This window comes from Pleurodeles waltl, chromosome 3_1 (genome assembly GCF_031143425.1).
Source record: "Pleurodeles waltl isolate 20211129_DDA chromosome 3_1, aPleWal1.hap1.20221129, whole genome shotgun sequence".
In the NCBI taxonomy this organism is placed as follows: Eukaryota; Metazoa; Chordata; class Amphibia; order Caudata; family Salamandridae; genus Pleurodeles; species Pleurodeles waltl.
Window position 1 is genome coordinate 977,491,489 of NC_090440.1, and position 22,152 is coordinate 977,513,640.

The window sequence follows — 22,152 nt, forward strand, 5'->3', positions numbered from 1 at the left end:
GTTCTATGCAAGGTAATACTGGCCGAGCAAAGGTTTCTCCTAATTAGTACCAGTTTAACAGCCAAATACTGCAGTAAGCAAATGAGGGGCCACCAGTCAACCATTGCCAACACGTCACTCCATTTTAGTAAATTTAATTATGCAGCAAATGCCACAATATTGCATAACTTCAGTAGACCTGCTTTTATGCCACCACTTTGCAAAAAAGAAAACGGATATGCACCTGTTAAAAAAAAAATGATGATAAATGGAAGTGCATGTGCATCACAATTCAGATCCCAACCCGCCCCCTCTCCTCTGTCACATAAATCATATGAACTTTCCCAAGTTTATTAAAACACACTTAAATCATGGCGTTTGGTGCAACACAGACATGAAACACAGACAGCAAGAAATTTAAAGAGATGTCAACTGAGAATTGGTAGACATGGGGAAAGGGCAAAAGATGGGAAGGAAGAGACTTTCGGTCTTTAGGAACCAACTACAGACCCGTTAATATGCCATGAAGAATACAGACAGGATAAACAATGTTTTTTAGACTTATGTCGCCTAGCTTACTGAAGGGCATTTTCTTTTAGGCAAACAAAAAAGCAAAAAGATGGTAGCACTTATTAATACTTCTAACCACTAATCTCTCAGCTTAGGAGATCCCTAGGTGCCAGGCTGGATCTGGAAGAATTTTCTGTACAGTTCCTGCAACAGCAGGTGGTGTTGTTAAGCTCTGCTTTGACTTTGCCACAGAAATGACAGCTGGAGCCACATGAAGGCGCCACCCAAGCACACTGACATACGTTTCTTTCTGCGCCTTTGTACGGAGAGCCAGTGCTAGCTCCAAACATTTGACAGTTAACAGGAATTTCTCTCAAACTTTCTTGGCAGTGTACAAGTGAACAAGTCCCTTCCTACAACCAAATAGTTTAAGCCTTGTAGAGACTGCTGTAAACAGGCCTGTGGCAGAGGTACTTCTCTGGGGCTTGGGTCCGGGCAATGACTCCAAGTGATGCAAGGAGTATGCCCTGATGCGCCTGAAGACAATACAGAAACAATGAGCAAAGTTGTACGTTGATGAACATGGCTCAAAGCCGCGTAAGGCCTTATCCTTCAGGTAAGTCTAATGCCAAAAACAAAAAAAAACAAAAAACAAGAAGCCCAAATGAGCCTCGTCCCAGCCTCACCTCTCTCCTTCTGAAAAGTCACAAGTATGTCAAGATGCCCCGGAGTCTTGCTCCCTGTCCCAGAGACAGGCAGATCCCACAGATGATCCAGATGCACCCCCAAATCTCCAGGGCCATCAGTGATGCCATAACAGATTGAGGCATTGCAAGCTCCCTCTAGTGCATCTTTGCGCACCACAGATCCACAGAGGCCTCCAGCTAGTCCAGCCCTCTGCACCATCAGTGCCTCCTGAGCCTGCTTCAGCTCAGACTTTGGAATCAACTCCTTGACTGGTACCAAGATCCTTGCCTATTCCTGCTGCTTTGACACCGGCCCGAAGCCAGAGGAGGACACCAATCCCACAGTCCTGTCTGACTCTAAAACATGTTTTTCACACCCATGGCTGAAGTTGCATCCTAGTGCAGCTCCGTTCCAGTTCATTCGGACTCTAGTAAGGCAGCGCCTTTGACTAGAAACTCCCATCCCGTGATCCAACGACTTTTCAGATCGGACTCTGGCCTGAGTCAGTTATCTTACTGGCGATGGTTGGGGTTCAATTTTACCCACAACATGACAATTTTTATCTGGACCTAGGAGAGGTTAGTGAACTGAACACCTTCTCTGACATGGGGCAGTGTTCTCTCCCTGGCACCTCCACAGAAGAGTCAGCTTGATTTGCCGTAATCAGGCGAGTTACTTCTGTTGAAGTGAAAACTAATGAAACACAAAAGGACGATGGATGGAGTGCTGACACTTTTCAAACACTCATCCCACAGTCACAGATCTGGTTTAAATCCATCTTTCTTCTGCGCACCATGCCAGTCCAGTTTAGGCCCAGCCATATACAAATCAGTCTTGACCCTGCTCCCCATGGGAACAGTCTAGCCCGAACTGGCAGGCCAGGTCCTTCCTGGACCGGAAACGAGCATCCTGGGACTGGTTTCAGGGTATCTTCCCCTCATCAGCCTGGTGAGCTTGAATCCAATAGGGTCAAAATTGCAGGGATAATCCACAATCTTCAATAAAGTCGAAAAGAATGGCAGCATCTGAAAGAGGATGTTTTCTTCCGCTAGCCGCACCCTTAGGTCAGTCAACACCAGCTGTGCTGCATATATGTTATGGGACATGGTTGCACAGATCTTGCCAACAATCCTGCAGAATTCCAAGCTAACCTGGCATAGACCAGAGAAGATGGCCATGATGCGGCCTAGTATGTCATTTGGTCAGGTCTGGTCATAACCAACTGTTTAAAAATGTGGTTGAAACTAGCATGGTGCTCTGGCGCCACGCATGGATGAGATACATGGGCTTTTCAAGTGATGTTCAAATGTCGCTTATGGATATGCCTTTTGAGGTATCTTGCCTTTGTGGCGAGAATGTTGACTGCCCTCAAGCGCTTGTAAGAAAATACAGCCACTGCATGCTACCTCGGTCACGACACACCTGCAAGGCAGTATCTCCAACAATTGTGCCCCTTTTGAAGGGTCGCTAGGGATGTCGCCTAGGCAGCATCAAGGCTCAGCGCCCAAACGGCAGGAATCCCAGACCATTGAGGGTCAGGGTAAGGTATTCAGCAAACACCCAGGCTTGCATGGACAACAAACTTCCCAGTCCCCAGCCCCTCAGGCAGTGGCTTCCAAGATGCTTTAGTTTGCCCTTGGCGGCATACGACCACCCTGTGGGAGGCATAAACAGTCTTTCTTCATGAGTGGGGCGCCATAACAAACAGGAGGGTCCTGCAGATATTCCAATGGGGCTAGCTCCGCCACTCCTTTCCATCCTGCTGCATTTTCAACACCCATCAGTGCAGTTTTAGAAGAACCATTTGTCCATTTTGCTGCAAGAGGTTCATGCTCTTCTAGAGAGGAGCCAAAGAGAGAGCCCTGTCCCTGAAGATCAGAACTGGGTGTTACTCAGTTATTTCCTAGTGCAGAAAAAGGTTAAAGATCTAAAATAGGGTGACAAACTCACCATTTCCACCTATGGAAAGACAAATTAAAGATACTCCCGCTAAGGCAGGTTCTAAGTGACTGCGATTCATGAGGCTGGATGATAGCATTGGACCTGTAGGACACCTATATCCGTGATACAGTCCTGCAAGCCCACAGGTGCTACTTGAGGTTCAAGGTGGGCCATGAGCATTTTCAGTTTACAGTGCTCTTTTTTGGCCATACCAGTGCCCATCAGATTTTCACAAAGGTGATGGCGGTGGTCACAGCATACCTTCAGAGCTGGGGGTATCAGTTTTCCCCTATCTTGATGACTGTTAAATGTGAGCTCGCTGCAGTCAGTCTTGGACCAACACCAAATGACGACGAACCTCCTTTGTTGGGGTTCATGACACACGTGCCAAAGTCACATCGGACTCCTTTTGCAGAGGCTCCATTTCATCTGAATCATCCTGGACAGTGTACATTCAGACATTTTCCTCTAGAGCGAGTCCATAGTATGATACTGATGTTTGAACCTCCCTCCTAGATCTCAGTGACGGAGACGGAGGCTGCTTGACTTATTGGTCTTAAGCTTGTGGACCATGCGAACATAGAGAGCTGATCAGGCAAATGAAAAAGGGACACCAAATAACTTAGCAGTGCCTACAGCAAAGCCTTGATGGACCAAAAACTGAAAAGGAGTGGATCACAAATCTTCCCTTGACACTAATCAACCCAACTTTCCTGGCTCCGGGACACAAACTTTGCCCAGCTGCTAGAATTGACTGACTTCATGGACAGGCAATAAACAGCTAAAACCATGTCCAACACTTCCACAGCCAGTTTAAATCCCTGCCCTGTCGCTGGGAGAACACGTCCTCCTGAAGAGGTAGATGGAGTGGAGGATCGAATCTCGGGCTTAGCAGGTCTCCATACTAGACTCTGAGCCCAGTCTGGGGGTCTCATGAGTTTAGCCCAGCCCCACGTGACCTTCTTTAGAATCTGGGAAGCATGGAAAATGACAAGAACCCATAAATGAGACTGACGTCCCAAAGAAGGTGGAATGCACTTCTCAGGAAACAGTGAGGCGGAAACTCCAAGGAGCAGGGGGCTAGAAAATGAGTGTTTGAGAATAGCGAAAAGATCTACCCAAAGCACACACCACTGGGCAAAGACGCCTTGAGCTACTTCCAGGTGCTGACACCACTCGAGGTCAGTTAAATGAAGTTTGCGCACCTTGGCATTCAGGGGTCTCCTGAAGGTCAAGAAAACTGCCTGGGTGACCAGCGAGTGCCACAGTCCCAGTGCCTCATTACATCACCCGGTTTGTTGCAGATCACATGGTGGTCATGTTGTTCATCGGAACCTGCACAGGGCTTCCCCTAATGAAGGGCAGAAATGCCGAGAGACAGCTCGATGGCAGGCAGCTCCAGAAGACTGCTGGAGCAGAAGCACCACATCAGACACCGAGGTCTCTTATCTTCACCTCGTCCAAGGGGCCTCCCAAGAACAGAGCTGTTGCGTTGCTCACTACTGTGTACTCCAGATACAGAACTGAGAATGGCTGCAGGTTGGTGTCCTTCACCCACAAGTGAAGATCACAGACATTTGTGTATAAGTCAAGAATGCCTGAGGCGCACCCCCAGTGCTGAGCCCACTGAAGGCAGAAGTTCCACTGCCTGTCCCGCATGTGGAAACAGGCATGAGGCACCAACAGGATTTGCAAGGCCAGTCGACCAAGAAGTCTTAGAACCATCAGGGCCAGAACACAGGTCGAGCCAGTAACATTGGGTCACATCCTAAATGTCCTGCACTCTTTATGGGTGGAAAAGTTTTGAGCATCACTATGTATAGAATGACCCCTACAAAAGGAAATCCTCAGCACTGCCTGAAGATTGGATTTCAGCGGGTTGCTTGAGAACCCCAGGCAAAACAGCATTGAGATGATCATCTGCAGCTTGCCTGCGACTGACTGGTGATCCCTCATTTAACAGTGAGTCATCGAGAAACAGGAAGAAGGGTTGCGACCATCATCTTCGTAAAAGTCCGGAGGCATGGGTGAGACTGTAAGGCAGATGGTGAACTGGAAGAGTTCTTTTCCCAGAATGAAATGGAGGAAACGCCTGTGGTACTGCAGGAGTGGTACATGACAGTACATGTCCTGCACGTTCAAGGACACCCTCCAATTCCTACGATTAAGGGCGGAGAGAAACTGGGCTAAAGTGAGCATCTTGGTCTTGTCATAACGAAGGAAGGTTTAAGAGCCAAAGGTTCTTTGGCACCAAGAAGTAACAGGAGTGACACCATTTGCTCCTCTCCTCCTCAGGAACTCTACTACCTCTTCGGCTAGCAATGATTGAACCCTTGTTGGTAAGAATAAAGGCATGTTTTGCCAAACTCCGAGTAAAAACAGGAGGAACAGAAGAAGGGGTTGACAGAAATGGAAGAGAGTACCCATGACAAACAACCTGCAGAATCCACTGGCCGTAACTGCATGTCAGCTCCACATATTCTACCCCATACTTGCTGCAGATGTATGCAATGCCCCTTGTACCTCGAAAGTTGCTGAAAGAGGCTGGGATTGCTCCCTCTGGCAGTAAGCCCGGCCCCAGCATTAAACCCTGGCTTCCAGTATTGGTGTTGGAATTGGCGGAACTGAGTGAGCAAGACTGTCTTTGAACTCCTTAAAAGCTGAATCTGCTTTGTCTTGAAACAACCCTGAGCCATCAAAATGCATAGGTGATGCTTGCACAGTCCCAGAAAAATCTATATTGTTAATGTAGGTGGCAGCAAATCAAAATGCTAGTGCCCATAACACATCCTACACAGTCAGTGGTATCAAGACCTGCCTGTAAAATGTACTTAGCTGTGTCCTGTCCACCAAGGACCGCTTGGGTGAAGGTATTTAAGAAGTCCTCATAAACGGCAGACAAGGATGTGCCTTCGTGATACCATAACAAGGCATTGATTGAGTTCTAGCTGAACTCTTTCCGAATGGAAGGCCGATCTTTGATCTGGAGAAGAGTGCCTTTGGAGCCAGGGCTGGCATCGAAGCATTTGAAACCAGTGTGGCGGTCAGTAAAGGAGTGGCAATGTGACTGGCACCACTGGTGAGTGATGCAGAGGTCTAACAGGTCATTCGGCACTGAGGAAGGCACCACCAGTAGAAATGTGACTGTGGGCCTAAGGCGTTCCATGGTGTCTGAAGGTGCTCTATGTAGATGCTGGATCATCCAAAAAAGTTGTAGCATGGTCTCCTTAGCACCTGCTGCAGAGATAAAGATGACCCATAAAATTTGGAGCACACCAGTTCAAGCTGGGAAATAGGACTGGAGTCCCATGACTTGCAAGGAGCTAGGCTTTTGAATGTCAAATGCTGATCCCTCCCTTGAGCTGGTTTGATGGAGAAAGGACTCCCATTTGGTCTTGTGCTGACGTAGAGACTTATCCTTTGACTTTGTCATGGAATCCTGGACAGGGATTAGGACTTCGAGCGGAAACGGGCCGGAGGCTTGGGGTGTAACCGACCCAGATTCTTGTGCTCAGCATTGTACAACTTTGCCTCTCGCTCCCCAATGGCCTTTGGGTACATCAGGGAGCATTTATTACATCACTTCCAATCCTGCCTGGATCTGAGACCTCAAAGGCAGACGTTGAGCTAAGCTATAACCATCATCTGCTTCCTGCTGCTATGGCTTGGATTGAAGCCTGTAATCTTCCTGGGAAAACATAACCCAAGCACACTGTTTAAAAGAAACATTTTAGAGGTTCGTAAACACTGACAAAAGTTCAGGAGCGAAGCTACGGATCCGAGTTGAAGAGCATAGAAAAAATAACCAATATCAGTGCACAGGCGTAACGCCGTTGTGCCCTCACTTTTGGAAGAGGGGCGAGGCCGCCCCAGAGTCTGGAAGCCCCCACCTACCTGTACATGGGAGCATTTGCTAAAAAAACAAAAACAATTACAGATTCACTGTGGCACCTGGGAGAAATCAAAAGATGAGTAAAGTGTGTGTGTGTGTGGGGGGGGGGGGGGGGGGGGGGTTCTGTCAATAAGGTGTGACCTATGTAATTAAGGGTGTGGTTTGAACATAAACTACATTCCTGTGATTTCCATAATGTACCACGACCAATAGTTTGGTTCCTCTCTGAGATTTCTGTTATTACACCTAGCAATAAAATACAACAACTGACATACAACGAAAACCCAGCCAGGACTACTGGATTTGCCAATGACGGTTTGCTTATTAAGATAAAGGAGGGACAATGATTTTGTTTTAAATAATATTTAAAGTGTTTCAATTCAAATCGAAAAACGGAATTATCATTACTGAGGTCTGTGGAAGGGGTGGTCTTAAGAGTGTCTCAAACGCTCTAATTATGACCATTCTGCCATAGACATCTATGCCCTTTTTCCTCTCCACATCTCATCCATCTGTAGTGTTAGACCTAATTTCTGTCCTCTTCTGCACCAGCATTTCACTCTCTCCAAAATGAACATCCCCCACATCTACTTCACCACCCTTCAAACACAAATCACCCACTCACTTGTAAGCACTGCATTGCTTTTTATTTGTGTCTTCTACTTTCGCCTTGTCAATATTTTGATAGCGGTGTACATCCTTCACATATAATTGCACAACATCACAATTCCAGCTGGAACGGGTGACTATCGCTCAGCAGAGGCCATGAATTGGACGGCTATGTATTCTAACAGCTTTTGGACCCACTGACAGAAACTGAGTAACTCACTGCCTTCAGTCTCAACTCCAGTGCTCACAATCACTGCATGTTACAAACACTTCGAGGCGACTCAGTTTATCGTATGCACTATAGGAGAGGAAGTAATACGCAACACGATAAAAAAATACAGATACGCAACATTCTGGAAATAGCTTACTTAATCTTACACTCCCGAAAGTGCCAAGTTTGGGAAATTTAAACAGGAACTAAATTCCACAACCTGCGTTATCTAGTCATCTTTTTACATTCGTTGTTCAGATATCAACCAGTGTTTTTCCCCAGTAAAGTTATGGACATGAGTATAGGACCCGATAGGGACCTGTTTAAATGTCCGTTTTCAATTACTACCAAAAGTCCGGTCTGGTCTGAAGTCCGTGTCTTGGCTTTTCGCCGATTCGTCAATGTGTTTGTTTACTGTACTTACCTGAAGATATTTTGAATGTCCCTCACATTCTGGGACTGAATGGTGGTGCTAGGCTCCAGCAGCCCAACGAGTCAGTTGCTGTCGAGACCCTAGACCAGCCAGCTGCTTCAGTCCTGGGCTACAAGTTACTGAATAAATCATTTATTTAACGTCTTTCTGGAAACGTGTCGCTTTCTACATATTGGCGCGGTTCTTCGGCTAACTGACTCTGCGTTGCCGCTCACCGATTTTGAAGGCCGGTGCATTTTTGGAAACCACGTTAGCGGCCCGTTGCAGGTAGGAAGCATCTTTGTGCCACTTGGACTTGCCTTTTTGGCGGTACCTTTCAGCAAGTTCGTCCTTTTTGGTCTATTTCGTGGCAGCGATTGACTGCGCTAATGCTCGCGCATTTACGAGCCGCGATACCAAAAGTTCCTCCTCACCACAACATTGCGGTGACGAGGAATGTCCCTCACGCTGAGGTGAAGGTGCTGGGCTCCAGGAGTCCAACGAGTCAGTTGCTGTCGAGACTTGAGACCAGGCAGCTGCTTCATTTCTGGGCTGCAAGTTACAAAATAAATCCTTTATTCAACTTCTTTCTGGGACCGTGTCCCTTTCTACATCGGCCCACCTAAAGCCCTGGTCCGAAGTATACCACGGAAAGGATTTGTCGATGAAAGAGCAGAAATTTAAAATAAGAATTCAAACCTCTAACACGGAAATAGTAAATAAAAATATCAGCACAACTGAGAAAAGTCTGAAGTTAAGACAGACAAAAACGGGAACCCTGCATCTGGAGTTAAATATGTGGTGCTGCGGTCAGTGCTTAACATATGTAACGTGGTAATGGCAAAACATTAAGTTGTTTAAGAAAACTACTAACACGATTTCAGACTCTTGATGCAGTTTCCAGTCTTGCCACGTGATGGCACTATAGGATCCCACAAGTTAAGAAACGGAGGCTGTTGATAGTATGGCACATACAAACGAAAATATTGTATTTTAGGAGTTGATGTTACGAACGCAATGAGTCATCCATTTTACATTTTTTTCCAAACAAGGTTCAGGAAATTATTACGTTAAGGTGACAATGTAATATCAACTTGCCCCAAATGGGACATTAGATATCTGCTACAAAGCAGGTCATTAAGCACAACACAATTTCTAGTAAGTACTTCAAGTGGGATGAAAAAGGTGTGTTTGTAGAACTCTAGGAAGCCTTTCCGAGATGAGCGGCCTATGTAATTAAGTTATGGCTCAAAACATGAAACTAGTTGCCACCTGACCAGAGTGGTTCACACAGGTGCCACCTAGTCAGTTTATGAGTTTTCTGTAATTGCATTCAGACATGTCACACAAAAACAAACACGTGAGTAAAACAAACAAAACATATGGTTTGCCAGCGCTCGTTAGCCGAACCAGGTAAATGAATAAAATATATTGTTGTGACTATTTAGAATTTAAAACGTTTCAATTATGAAACTAGGAGGCTGCTAGAATCTGTTGAATCGGTCGCGATGTTAGGAGTGTCTCAGACCTTGCCGTACGCCCCTCATCTGCAGACTCGCTCCATTTGTAATTTCTGCCCGTTATTTCCCCACACTTTCCTAAAATCCTCCATCTGCATAGCTCGCATGTTCCCATTTACAAACGGCACACCAGTGACCGTCGCTCTGTGCATGTCTGCACACCGCTAAACTACGAGGAGGCACTCTAAGAAACAAGCACTGCAGACTGCCCACAGCTCTCTCTCACCTCAACATTCCACGGCTCCGTACTTTATAAGAACTCAAAATTCTATACTCGCATTCCAGTTCTAATAACGTATATTCAGGTTATTAGAATTAGGTTAATGGCCTTCTGCCTCAACCTCAGAACTCTCAATTGTGTACCATTATAAACATTCACTCACAACCTGAACTCAGACACCTAGAGGTGACTTAGTTTAAAGTAAGCACTATACAAGAGTCACATGTTGCATGATAAAAGCAGAAACATCTTGAAAAAAATACATGGGGAAATGCTAAATTAAGTCAAATATCTGAAATGTAAACAGGGATTACATTATAGAATACCTTAAGGGTTTTTACAGTCATCGTTGAGAAATCCATCAGTGTTTTTGCCTGCAAGATTACAGACAAGAAAAGAAAACTCGATAGGGGCCAGTTTCAAAGAATTTTTTTAATTACTGCCTTACCACTTGAAGCCCTGACAACAACGACAAGACAAGACTCCAGGGCAGTCTTACATGAACCCCCACAAGCCCCCTACCATGAGGAGGTCAAGTCGGCGGTCCTTGAGTAAATATGCATTAACCCTGCACATGCACCAATGAGTTCAACCTACTCCCTCCAGGAAGTGCTCCAGGCTTACACCTAGCCTCATCGCCAAGGATGGGACCTACCTGCACAAATACGGTGAAGAAGATGACTGTGATGATGGCTGTGAGGAACATGTTCCTCTTGGGGAAGTGGTCCTGATCAATAAGGTACCCGAGGGAGAAGGCAATGGCTCCTCGCAGGCCACCGTAGGCGATGATGAACTGGTCCTTGGGGGTGAGCTTCACAATACGGAACCGGTTGATCACACTTGTGAGTCCCAGAACGCCTGACAAGACAGAATTCTGAAGTGAGACTTGGGTCATTATTCAAACAGCACTACACAAAGGTGCAAGAGTCAGGGCAACAGACACCAACATGTATGTAGGCTCCCTTGAGCCAGTGAGCCGACGAGCTTTAGAGATGCACGTGTGCCTGTGAGTGGTTCTTGACCTCAGAGGATTTTGACAGCATTTCCAGCAACCCCAGATGAATTTTCTTTGTTCTCTACTCTCTACTGATGAAGGACTAAACCCAGAAGCAAGTGTCTAGAGATATACAGCAATGTCCGCACCAACCTTGGTGAAAAACTACAGATCATTTTCAAGTAAGCGCTAACTGTGAACTGCACTTACCAGGATGCAAAGGGATGAACTGTGCTTAGATGTGAGGCAGTGTGCTCCCAACCCCCCTTTCATGTATGTGGGAGGTGAAGCACTTAAGCAGGCAGAACCATCTGAGAAGCAGGCAGTGTCAGGACAAAACAGGGCAGGCATACCGTGTGGCAGCAATCAACCACCTCATGCACACAATTCCTGGACTCTAGGCCCACACAGGGCTGGGCACAATGTACGGCTAGGACCCACACATCTGCAACAGGTAGAGGTGGAAGATCAAAGGGCAGGCAACAGTGAGGAGGGAATAAGGGATGACTGCAAATAAAAGTACATTCATCTGGTGATAACTGAATTACTAGAACCATCAGAAAATACGTCTCCTGCTCTACTCCCGAGAGCTCCTGCACACAGGCTTACCCAGCACCCTGGCAATGAGACAGAAGAGCAGCGTGCTCATCACAAAGGTCCAGTTCCACTCGTGCGGCCCAGCCACAGTCGACACCCCGAGGAATATGAAGATGAGGGTCTCACTGACGCTGCTCCACATCTTCAGGAAGTACTTGATGGTGGTGTGCGACTTGTGCGAAATGTTGGCCTCCACATAAGGCCTCATCACGACGCCAGAGGCGATGAGCCTGCAGGTGGGGAAAAGGAAGAGCTGGTGACACAGCAAACCACTGGCAGAGCAGTTTCTGCCTGGCAGAGCAGTGACATGAGGTGCAACACACTCCCTGACAATCGGACCTCCTGAAAAGGAAAGATCATGCAATCTAATATCACCACTGCACAGCTTTCACCAAGTGTCACTGCACAGCCAGTGGCACATGGTGGCATTTTACAGAGAAATACAGCCCAGCTTTCCCGAGTCAGGAATCTCTGCCAACGTCCAGCAAGTAGCTCAACATTTTCAGGATATTTTGAAGCAGAGGCAGCCCCTGTGCGCCCTTCTAGAAGTGTGGAGACTCCCTCAAATTTCCAAATGGGCTGATTGCAAATGCAGGGCGATGCGGTAAAGCAAGTGTCCTGGTCCCCCAGGATTCATCCAACAGTACTGCAAAGTGTAACCATCTACCGTCAGGACATCAAAAGCAGGGCCTCGTTTAGGACTCACTGCTCTTTCTTCTCAGAGAGATTTCATGTAACCTTCCTGCTCCCCCGGGCCACCATCCCCACAACCTGTCCCGTGAAATGGCACACGGGTCCTTGCCTGGCCTACCTACGATTCAATGTTATTTCAGTTTACAAGGACTGACCCTGCACAAATAGGTCTATTTCACCCAAGTCATGCTGAAAAGCGATAGAAACATCAATTCAGACACGGTCGGCATCCACGGGGGCCGTTCAAATTCTACCTCTGGGTCTCTATTAATCACTTTAAACTAAACCCAGGCAAGACAGAGGCCCAGCAAAACATCTTCAACATCCTGCCCGGGCTATCCTCTCTTGGTCTCGTCCTTATGTGCCATGCGACAACCTTCATTCAATATCCCAGAGTTGTGTAGCAACCATCACTCTGCACAGCACAGTCATGCAACCATAATTCCAGACACTGCGTCTCAAAGAGGCCGCCCACTACACAAATACCCAGATCATACAAATATCTGATGGGGTGTGGGGGGTCACGTTCGCTATGTAATCCTGTTAACTTTGGTTTTGTCGGGTCTGGTGATATACATTTTGGTGCTTTCAGAAATAACCTATGATTTAGAATTCTTGTTTCCTTAGTTTCTATATGCAAGTACTCCTACGTTCCCAAACAACTCCCATTTATTAGAACCTGGTGCTTTTTTTTTTTTTTTCCCCTCTGCCCCACTACTGCAGATACGCCTCTTGCTCTATGTTCCCAAGATCAGCTGCTTCTCCTTCCATTTCCTGTGCTTTACTTTTGTTGAGTTGAAGGCATCACCATGTCAGTTTATGAATTTCTCTGGCCTATGGTGGTCAATATATAAAGTAACCTTTATTGAAATTGGAGTCGACATAAAACATTCCTGTCTCCAGAAGCAGCTACTACTATCCAATAACCCAAATAACAGAATTTGTTTCCAATATCCAGCATGAAGTAACACAATTAAAGATAGGTGGATTTGATGGCATTCAAGTATTTCAGAGTGAGCAAAACTTTGCCCAGGACACGTACAAAGTGTAAGGGTATCTAATGAATGGCAAAGCAGAAGGGGCGTGCTATTGCAGCTAAGTAGCATATCACACAGGTCCTATAGACGTTTATCTGTTCCGCTAAAGCCATACTCACGCCATAATGCCGGACAAGTGGAACAGTTCAGCAGACAGGTATGCCATGTAGCTGTAGAGAAAGACAAAGAGTGGCTCGATGACCCGAATGTGCGAGGTGAAGCGTGAGGTGAAGGCTGCTACAATCCCATAGGCCACTCCCACGAACACACCACCAAGAGCCACTACGAAGAAGCTCATAAATCCAAGGAAGATGTCTTTGAAGGTCACCTGGTCAAAGCTGGCAAATTCCTCAAAGAGATGGTACAGCACCTGTAGAGAAGGGGCACACAAAACTATATTAAAAGATTCCAAAGGAAAAGTCACTTTAGTTCCACATTAAGACCCCAGACATTGTTAAACTGGTTCCAATAGGACAGTCACGCCTCAAATAGTAGACAAGTCATAAAAAAAAAAAAAAAAAAAAAAAAAAAAAAAAAAAATCACCATTGCCATGGTCTGGAATACCCTGTTGGGTCAATCTTTCCTGACACATTAGAATCTTCCACAGACTCAGCCTTCCCTCACACCTAAGTATGCTCTTACCAACTTGGCTTTTCCTCACACAATGAAGCTCCCGCAGGCCATCTTCCCTCACAAACTTTCATGCTCTTGTATCCCTAGGCTTCACTGAGTCACCTACATATCTTCCAAAACCCGCAGTGCACAGTAAGGTTTATTCCAAAGGCAATAGCCTGAAGTTGAAGATAAAGCCTGGGTCAGTCTGTTTATCCTCGCTGGCATACTAACCACTTTCAACAAAACTGAACGCTTTTTTCGTTGTCTTGCCGGGTACCATGTCTGGAATATATCCTCCTACATACAAGCTTTCAACAGTTGGCAGTATGTTTGAAGCCATTCAAATACACTGCCATGTGGCAACTTCAGAACATTTATGCTTAAACAATGGGCTAGTGTATCGCTAAGGGTTCGGGCAAGCCCTGCTGAGATTTTCACTGTACTCAGTGCAGATAAAAGACATTTGCTCTGGGAAGGAAAGGCATGTTACTATACCCACTGGGTAGGCTACTGGCAGTGGCGGCCCGTCCTTTAGGGCGGAGGGACCACAACCCCCCCCCCACCTTTTGCCCCCCATGAAGTGTGTCTGTCAGGCTGAACAAAGGCCAGCCTGACAGACACTCTTCATTTTCAGCTCAGACAGCCAGGAGTGAGCCATGCGCGATTTGCGCAGACTCCTGGCTGCCTGAGCTGCTGGGCTGAGGAGTTCACTGCTCCTATCGGCGTGACCTCCTCGGCTCAGAAAAGTTGCCTCGAGGCCCTCCCCTAGGTGACGAGGAAAGAGTCACCCATTGACTTCGACGTGGGTGCTTCAGGTTTTAGCCCTGAAGCGCCCAGGGCGAGTGTCAATCAGTGACACTACAACACAGAGTGGGGTGGGGTCAGGAGTCTCACTGACCCCATCCCACTCTGACGAGGCTGGGACTGCTGCCTTCCCTCATTGGCTGACCTGAGGGAAGGCAGCAGTCCCAACCCTCCTGGGACCTGGAAGCTGAAGGTAAGTGTGTGTATATATGTGTGTGTGATGTTTTAAATTGGATGTTTGGTGCGCACATGCATATATGAGTGTTGATGTGCGTGCGTGTGTAAGAATGAGTGTGTGTGAAAAAGTGTGTGTGTGATGTTTTAAAATGAGTGTTTGGTGCATGCGTGTATGTTTGAATGTTATGAGTGTTAATGGATGTGCGTGTGCGAAAGAATGTGTATGTGTGTGTGATGTTTTAAAATGAATGTTTGGTGCGTGCATGTTTGAATGGTATGAGTGTTAATGGATGTGCGTGCGTGTCTGTGTGTGAAAGAATGAGTGTGTGTGTGCTTCCCGCCCGCCCCCCTCCCTCCTAAAGCTGCCGGCTGCCACTGGCTAGTGGTCTTGTTTGTCAAACTCAGATCATGGCTGAAAACGAGGGCTACAGGAGGGGTATTGGGGGGGGGGGGACACAAGCAGGTGATAAAGGTCAGGGAATACAGACTGTGCACCCTGGGATGGGGCACTTAGTCCAGCCAGTGTAAGTAGTAAGAATCTTATCTTAAGCTACTCAGTCACTGCATCTCATGATCTCAGTTGGCCATTAGAGGATTACTAAAGATTCTTGCAAAGAGCAGGTTGTGTGGCTGTGCCGCCAGGGCCCTGGGCTATGGAATGCCCTCAGGCAATCTCCAACACTAAAAAGGGCCTTCTCTGTGCTTTTAGGCCAAGAACGTTCGTTTGCCAGCTCGTGTAGGTTTCTTGGTCCCCTGATCCATAGGACCCGAGAAACGGTGTAGAGAGCATTACATTCAATGCTAATTCATTGTAGCACAATGTTTCATTTGCTCTTGCATTTCCACGTTTTGAAGGGCAGTTAAGATGCCATTTTGACACTCAAAAGATCGTTCATGAGCAATTTGGGAAGGCCAGCTTACATCAAACTGCTGAAGATTCAGTGTGGCACTCGTTGGTTGGTCTGAAGAAGTGATAGGATTTTACATACAATGGATTGTAGCACGCGGTTGCCCTGCACCACAGTAATTCAGAGGTCTAGGTGTAAGTGCCATAAAGCGCTGAGATTGTTTACCCTGTACAGCACTGGATCTGCCCACAGGAATGTGGGCCAGAAAACCGCTTTGTTTTCAGTAGTTACAAGTGGCAGAATCTTTGATCTGGAGCAACTGAGACAGCAGTAGTTCTTCATCCAGAAGTAGAGATGCCCCAGGCAGCTTGTAAAAGTGTCTAGGCTCCTAGCAGATATGAATGTGGGTTACGTCCGACGTCAGAAACTGAAGATTGCACAGCCTGACAACTATATCAGATGGGCACACAAATGGCAAATACCAAAGTGGAGAATGATTTACCCCAAGGTACGCCAACTCTAATGAACCACTGAAACGCGACAAAAAAATAAAAATTGAACAGATTGAGGTTGGGACCGTTGAGACCCTCTGACTGGACAGCTTCTAACCACTCAAAATAAAATCCTGTTCCTTCTCGTGAATAGGGTCCATAATCTGGGAGTCCACATCGACTCAGAGGTGTCCATGGGTCCACAGCATAGCCTTCAGGCCCTCATGTTTGCCCAGCCTGTATTTCGATGGTGGATGTATAGGCTATGTAGATGTGGTTTCTCTATTGGACTTTGCTCACCTTTTGCTCTTTTCTCTCCCTCATGGTCTTCTTGGCTTTTCTCAAAACTGGAATGGGGCTAAGCAGAACAATTTATACTCAGAGTTCCTTCCAATTAGCTCCGCCAACAATTCTCGGCATATGTGTGCCGAAAACTAACCTCTAACATGACAAACATTCTGGATTTACTGGCTGCGCGTTTGGCAGGAAGAATCCACTCTTTAAAATTTAAGGCCAATACCTACTTCCCCACAGGCTCTGGGGCAGGTTGTGCCTCCGGGCTGCCCAAACAACTCATGACCGAGGTACACAATGTTTTGGCGTCCCTTTGCGACTTGCAATTTATATATAATTACAAAAACATATTTCCAGACATCCACTAGGAGCTCTGTTCTTTTAAGAATTCAAGGCATTGTTGCAATAGAGGACACGCAATGCTCTTCCACCACTGAGGCAACTCAGTTCTGTTTTTTTTCAACGTGTTGCTATTGGAATTATGAAATATGAAGTGTGATCGTATTTTGGCCATTACTGAAATTAGAAGCATTCTTTTGGTCGGATTTCAGGTTTCCAATATATTTTTTTTTCTTTTTTTCCCGTAATAATTTTTCGGCCTCAGACGGTTTATTGTCAAGCCACTTGAGCCAAGGGCTAAATTCTATTAAAACACTTGGCTACCTTTTGTTTGGGAGAGAAGGATCCAGGTGGTGAAATAGACAACATACTTTCCTGTTGTGCGCAAAAGCCAATCATCTTAGCCTTTGTGATGATGTATTAGAATAAGGCATGTCATTTATTAAGAGTACCAAAGAGAAACCAGAAAATACCAAAACTTGGGATTTAGCTTCATTACTTGAAGCCCAGCCAAACATCGTATTTCTGTCCCTCCAAGCGACCCATCCAAATTGAAAGACCACAAGGAACTGGAGTAATTTTACAGGTAGTTTATTTCGAGAAGAAAGGAATCCCCAAGAGGTGAATTAAAGCCAGTCTCACCTTGGGCTTGATGCCGACAAAATGTGTTCACTGTATCCATTGCAAGGCCATTTCCCACAAGGAGGCCTCGCCCCAGTAGGTTCAATTCCTCTGTAGTCGCAGAATCGAGCAATGCAGCACTTAAAGTGTACATATTCTCCAGTGCAGGCCACGGCAGGGCTTAATTTGTAAATAAACCGTGCCACACCTCAAAGCTCTCCTCTGAAACATTGCTGCTGCAATTAAATGTGCGAGCACAGAATGCGGAGGCAGCGTAACCCTGAAGCCACCGCGGGCCTCTTTAATCTATTTACAGCCACTCCCTGCCATTCCACCTCACTCTCGCAGCTTTCTAACTTTGTGAAGTTTTTTCGCTTTTCTCTTCCTCCGTCATTATTCATGTGTCTCTTTTGCTCACAGCAAATGCTTGATGCAGAAGAATAAGCTGCGGCCCGTAAAAATAACTGCCGGTGCTCAGCACCGGAAACAAGCACAAATTAAGCACTGGGCCACAGGCCACATACCCACACACCGCAACAGCAGTGCTCGCTGATAAACCAAAGCCGTGTTCAAAATGCAGTGATTCAATTTAGCACTTAACCCAGCATGATGAGCTGAGAGGGCGAGAGGATGCAAGGATGTACTTCTCGCTAGGGAAGAAATTACAACAGACAGGCACGTACGGCAGAAGCAACACTGGGGCACGGTTTCCCGTTAGTGATGCAATCGCGAGGCCACACTGCTCCTCGTTCACAGGTCTGGTTTCTGCCGCATGAGGTACTCCGCTTACTACTAAAAAGGTGTGGCTGGCGATATCTCACTCAGAATGTTTCCAACAAAAGCAGCCCATGTATATTCAAATACAGCGCAGACGGTCAGAGGTTCGCTCCAGACCCGGGAGATCCATCCGCGCCTCAGAACACAGCATTAAACGTGGCGCCTTTCCCAACCCTGGAGCAGGCTTTCTGGGAGCAGCTTCCCCCTCACGACTGCGTTAGTAGGAGGAAACAAACGTGTTTACTTCCCCTCGGTCCCGTTCAGTGACGAATGAGCATCAGGAGGGTTCGCAGAAAAGTTAGTGTTTACCTCTGTTAAGTTGCTCGCTGTCGTCACTATCATACAATGTTTTCAAAACGTTAAAAATAAAACAAGTTTAACTACGATTCCATTGGCAAATCAGATACTAGTTTGAACATTAGCTGTATGGTTACCATAACCGTATTTTGTAGGCGTAGGTCTCACTTTAAAGCAGAAGGCGGACATATTGAGCCCACTGACGACAGGGAGAGCAGTAAGCCTTCACGTTCCTACATCAACTGAAGTGTTCCTGTCCACTCCAGTGAATGGAAAAGGATTTTATACAAGCCGGGCCATCTTTCCACCAGACATCAGATTATCAAGGTTCAGGTGTTTAGAGAGAGCTTGAAACTTTAGTGCGCACACGAAGTCCCACCAGGCCTGCTGACTTCCTGCGTTTCTGATCCAGCACGCGCATGCAGCCCCATCAGGCATTACTGGATAGGGGTGAATGGAGGCAAGCCTTCAGATGCGAAAATATCTAGTGCACACTGTGGTCACGGCTGCGATGTGCTTACACTAATACACCAAGAACTTTTTATTTTTTATTTTAAAAAAGGCGTCCAGTCTGAGAGACTCACTCCAGGGAGGACTTGATACTGTGGAAGCATCCGTTCAGGTACCGGAAACACATGCAGAAAACTAGTGGGGAAAGGTTGCAGGTCTTTCAGGGAGCCAACACTGTATGTTAATGCAGCAGAGGTCATGGCAGTTACATTTTATTCTATGTATTGTCTGCTTGAGTGGAAGTACGAGGAAGCAACTGAAGACTAACAGCCCCAGCCAATGGGAACCGAGATCTGTGCTTCTCCAATTGTACATAATTGTTGGACGAGTGGATGAGGACCCAACAAAAAGGGTGCCATGCTGACAGATTACCACCCCTGACAGCTTGGCCATCAGAAGATCTAGTAGGACTTACACAGAATGCTTCATTTTCTAATCGAAGACTGGGGTTTTGCCAACTACAGAAACTTCAAAATTTGAGACTTCACATCTAGGCCTCGAGAGATGAAATTAAGACACCCCATATGAAGAAATTGCTTTTCAAGTGTATCAGACAGTCCGTTTCTTTAATTCGACTATTGCACAAAATGGGGTAGAAGTTCATAACACAAAAGAGAAAGTTTATTTGCTAACAATGTCGTGGACAAAGGGGATGTATCGTCTAGAAATTTCTCACCAAGCATCTTCTCTTGATGCCCAAAAAAAACGTTATTCCCTCTCCAGATGCAGGGGTCCAAAGATCCTACAATAGAAGCATTCTAATATTCCTCACGATTACAGGAAATCTTGTGTAGCCTGAAAAATCTTGTAATCAATACTTGATTATATTTCATGTGCTACGTTTTTCTCTGCTGTTCTATGGAGTTTCAATCAACCAGATAAAGGTTAGCCAAGGAGTCAACACCAATTTCATTCTTCATCAGGATTCCTGTATTACACAGTTGCCTTGAAAAATTGGAGAATATTTCCAGATGAGCTAGAAGTAATGGGGTGGGCGCATCATTCAGCCTTCATTAAACTTGGGAACTCTCTCTGCCTGAGTTGGTGTCTTACAAACAACTCAAGACACCTAAGAAAAGCAATTAAAGATGGCCACCTTAGCAGTTCAGACCATATGGCAAAGCACTAAGGACACCTAAGACAAAGCATTTGAGGGAACCTACACAAAGCACTTCAGGATACTCAATGCACGGCACAGCAAAGCTGGCCAATCAAGGTAGAGCAGCCAGAAAGATGGGAGTAAATTTAGGTGTTGAAAGGCAGCAGGACACCCTTGACAACTGACTTCAGGGGGCATGCCCCACCCTCTTCTAATGTCTCAGTAGACAGATTCCCAAATAGGGAATCCAGAGTGGCAAACTCAGCATTAGAGAGAGAGAAGCTTTTTTGCATGTTGAATATTAAAGGTCATATGTCAACACTGACTGAGTTAGGATGACTGGTGGATGATAATAATAGGCCACATATTTCTGGGAGACAATCCTAGTTTTAATGAGACATGTAGATTTAAATAAAGTTGTAGGGTCATAATAACATGGTATTGCTGTAGACATTATATATTTTTAAATTGAGACCGAAAACACCCCTACCAAGAGAAATACCTGGGTTTATGAAGTATTTTTATTCTCTAGAAGACAATCTTAAAAGTGCTCCCTGTAACATGGTTGAGTCCATCCTGGTTTTGAGGGACCAGCATGCGACACAGTGATGAAGCATGCCACTACTAGCACGGGGGAGGCTCTAATTTTTTTTTTTTTTTTTTTTATTTTTATTTTTTAAGTTGTGGTTTTTGTAGGAGGATTCCCAGATATTCTGCAGTGAACTATAATTTTAGTCTGTAGGCAATACATTTGCAGGATTACCTTTAAGCGTATGGTATTTAGTTAGGGAAACAGAAGCCTACAGTCCTCTACTTCGCTCTCCCTTTCTAGACTAACAATTGTTGTTGCATTCTGGGCTTGTAAGAGCACCCAAGGTGAGTCCCGGAGGCCACATAAGCAACACAAAGGCAATGAAAGGGCCCAAACACAAGGCACAGGACAAAACATAAGATGCAGCAAAGCATTTTAAGCCAGCTAACACACAGTAAAGTCAGATGGTCTGTGCTGCTTTGTTAAGCAACAGAACTAGCCAAGTAAATCACAACAAACCACCGAAAAACAACTAAGCTCACCAGGCCTCCCAACACATGGCAAAGCACCTCACGACAAATAAGACACTGGAAAGCATCACAGGCCGTTTAAGTTTTGGTTCAGCTCTTCGGGCTGATCAGACCATGGCAAACCACCTATGGCTAACTCATGGCAAAGCACCAGAGCCTACCAATGATGATGATGCAAAGCACTAGGGCCACCAAACATATGTCGGTTTCCTCTTTCTTACTCTTGTGTTCTTGATACCTCTGGTAATCCTCTTCAACTCTGTTCTTTCTCCCTTCCAGTTATGAAGCGACCCTCAAGTGCATAGGTGCTACAGAGCCAACCAGTGTAACAAAGTACTGCAAGACATACAAGGCATGAAAAGGCACTATAAATCCTCTAAGGCACAAAAGGCTGCCTAAGATGTGGAAACGCACATTTATCACTTAGCACTAGGCAAAGTAGTACCAGCCACACATGGCACAGTAGAAGACGGAGAAAGACAACCAAGATATGCAAAGCAGTAAGGGCCTGATGTATCGAAGGGTTTTTTCTCATTCGGTGTCTGAGAAAATGTATTTGTACATATGCACTCTATTGGCTTTGTTACTTTGATTCATGTCTGAGAACCGCACTGCAGTGCATTTGGCTAAGGCGAAAGAACAATTACAATGTTCTGAATCGTTTATTCAGAGGGAACAACTGCAGTACAGCGTACCACGAGCTGCTTGCACAACTATGGGCAGCAGGCCAAGAAAGAAACAGATCTCATCTGGTCTTCGAAAGGGATAAAGGAACAATGAAAGATATTTGCAATGCAAGCAGCCTCCTTCTTTGGCCATGTAGGGCAAACCAACGGGTTTCTGCATTCAGGGGTGCCCACACAAACGCTGCCCACAGCAGTTGTGGGACCGGCAGAATACAGTATTCATCACCAC

At 46.0% G+C, this 22,152-nt stretch overlaps 1 protein-coding gene across 1 annotated transcript in view; it reads right to left on the minus strand.

Annotated features, from left to right (window-relative positions):
• Positions 1 to 22,152, minus strand: part of SLC9A1 (solute carrier family 9 member A1) — a 216,620-nt gene that overhangs the window by 61,893 nt on the left and 132,575 nt on the right. The window contains exons 3-5 of the mRNA XM_069224079.1: positions 13,422 to 13,672; positions 11,585 to 11,802; positions 10,637 to 10,839 (exon numbers count right to left, since the gene is read on the minus strand). Coding sequence (XP_069080180.1) covers positions 10,637 to 10,839; positions 11,585 to 11,802; positions 13,422 to 13,672 — 672 coding nt within the window. The remainder of the gene's footprint in view (positions 1 to 10,636; positions 10,840 to 11,584; positions 11,803 to 13,421; positions 13,673 to 22,152) is intronic.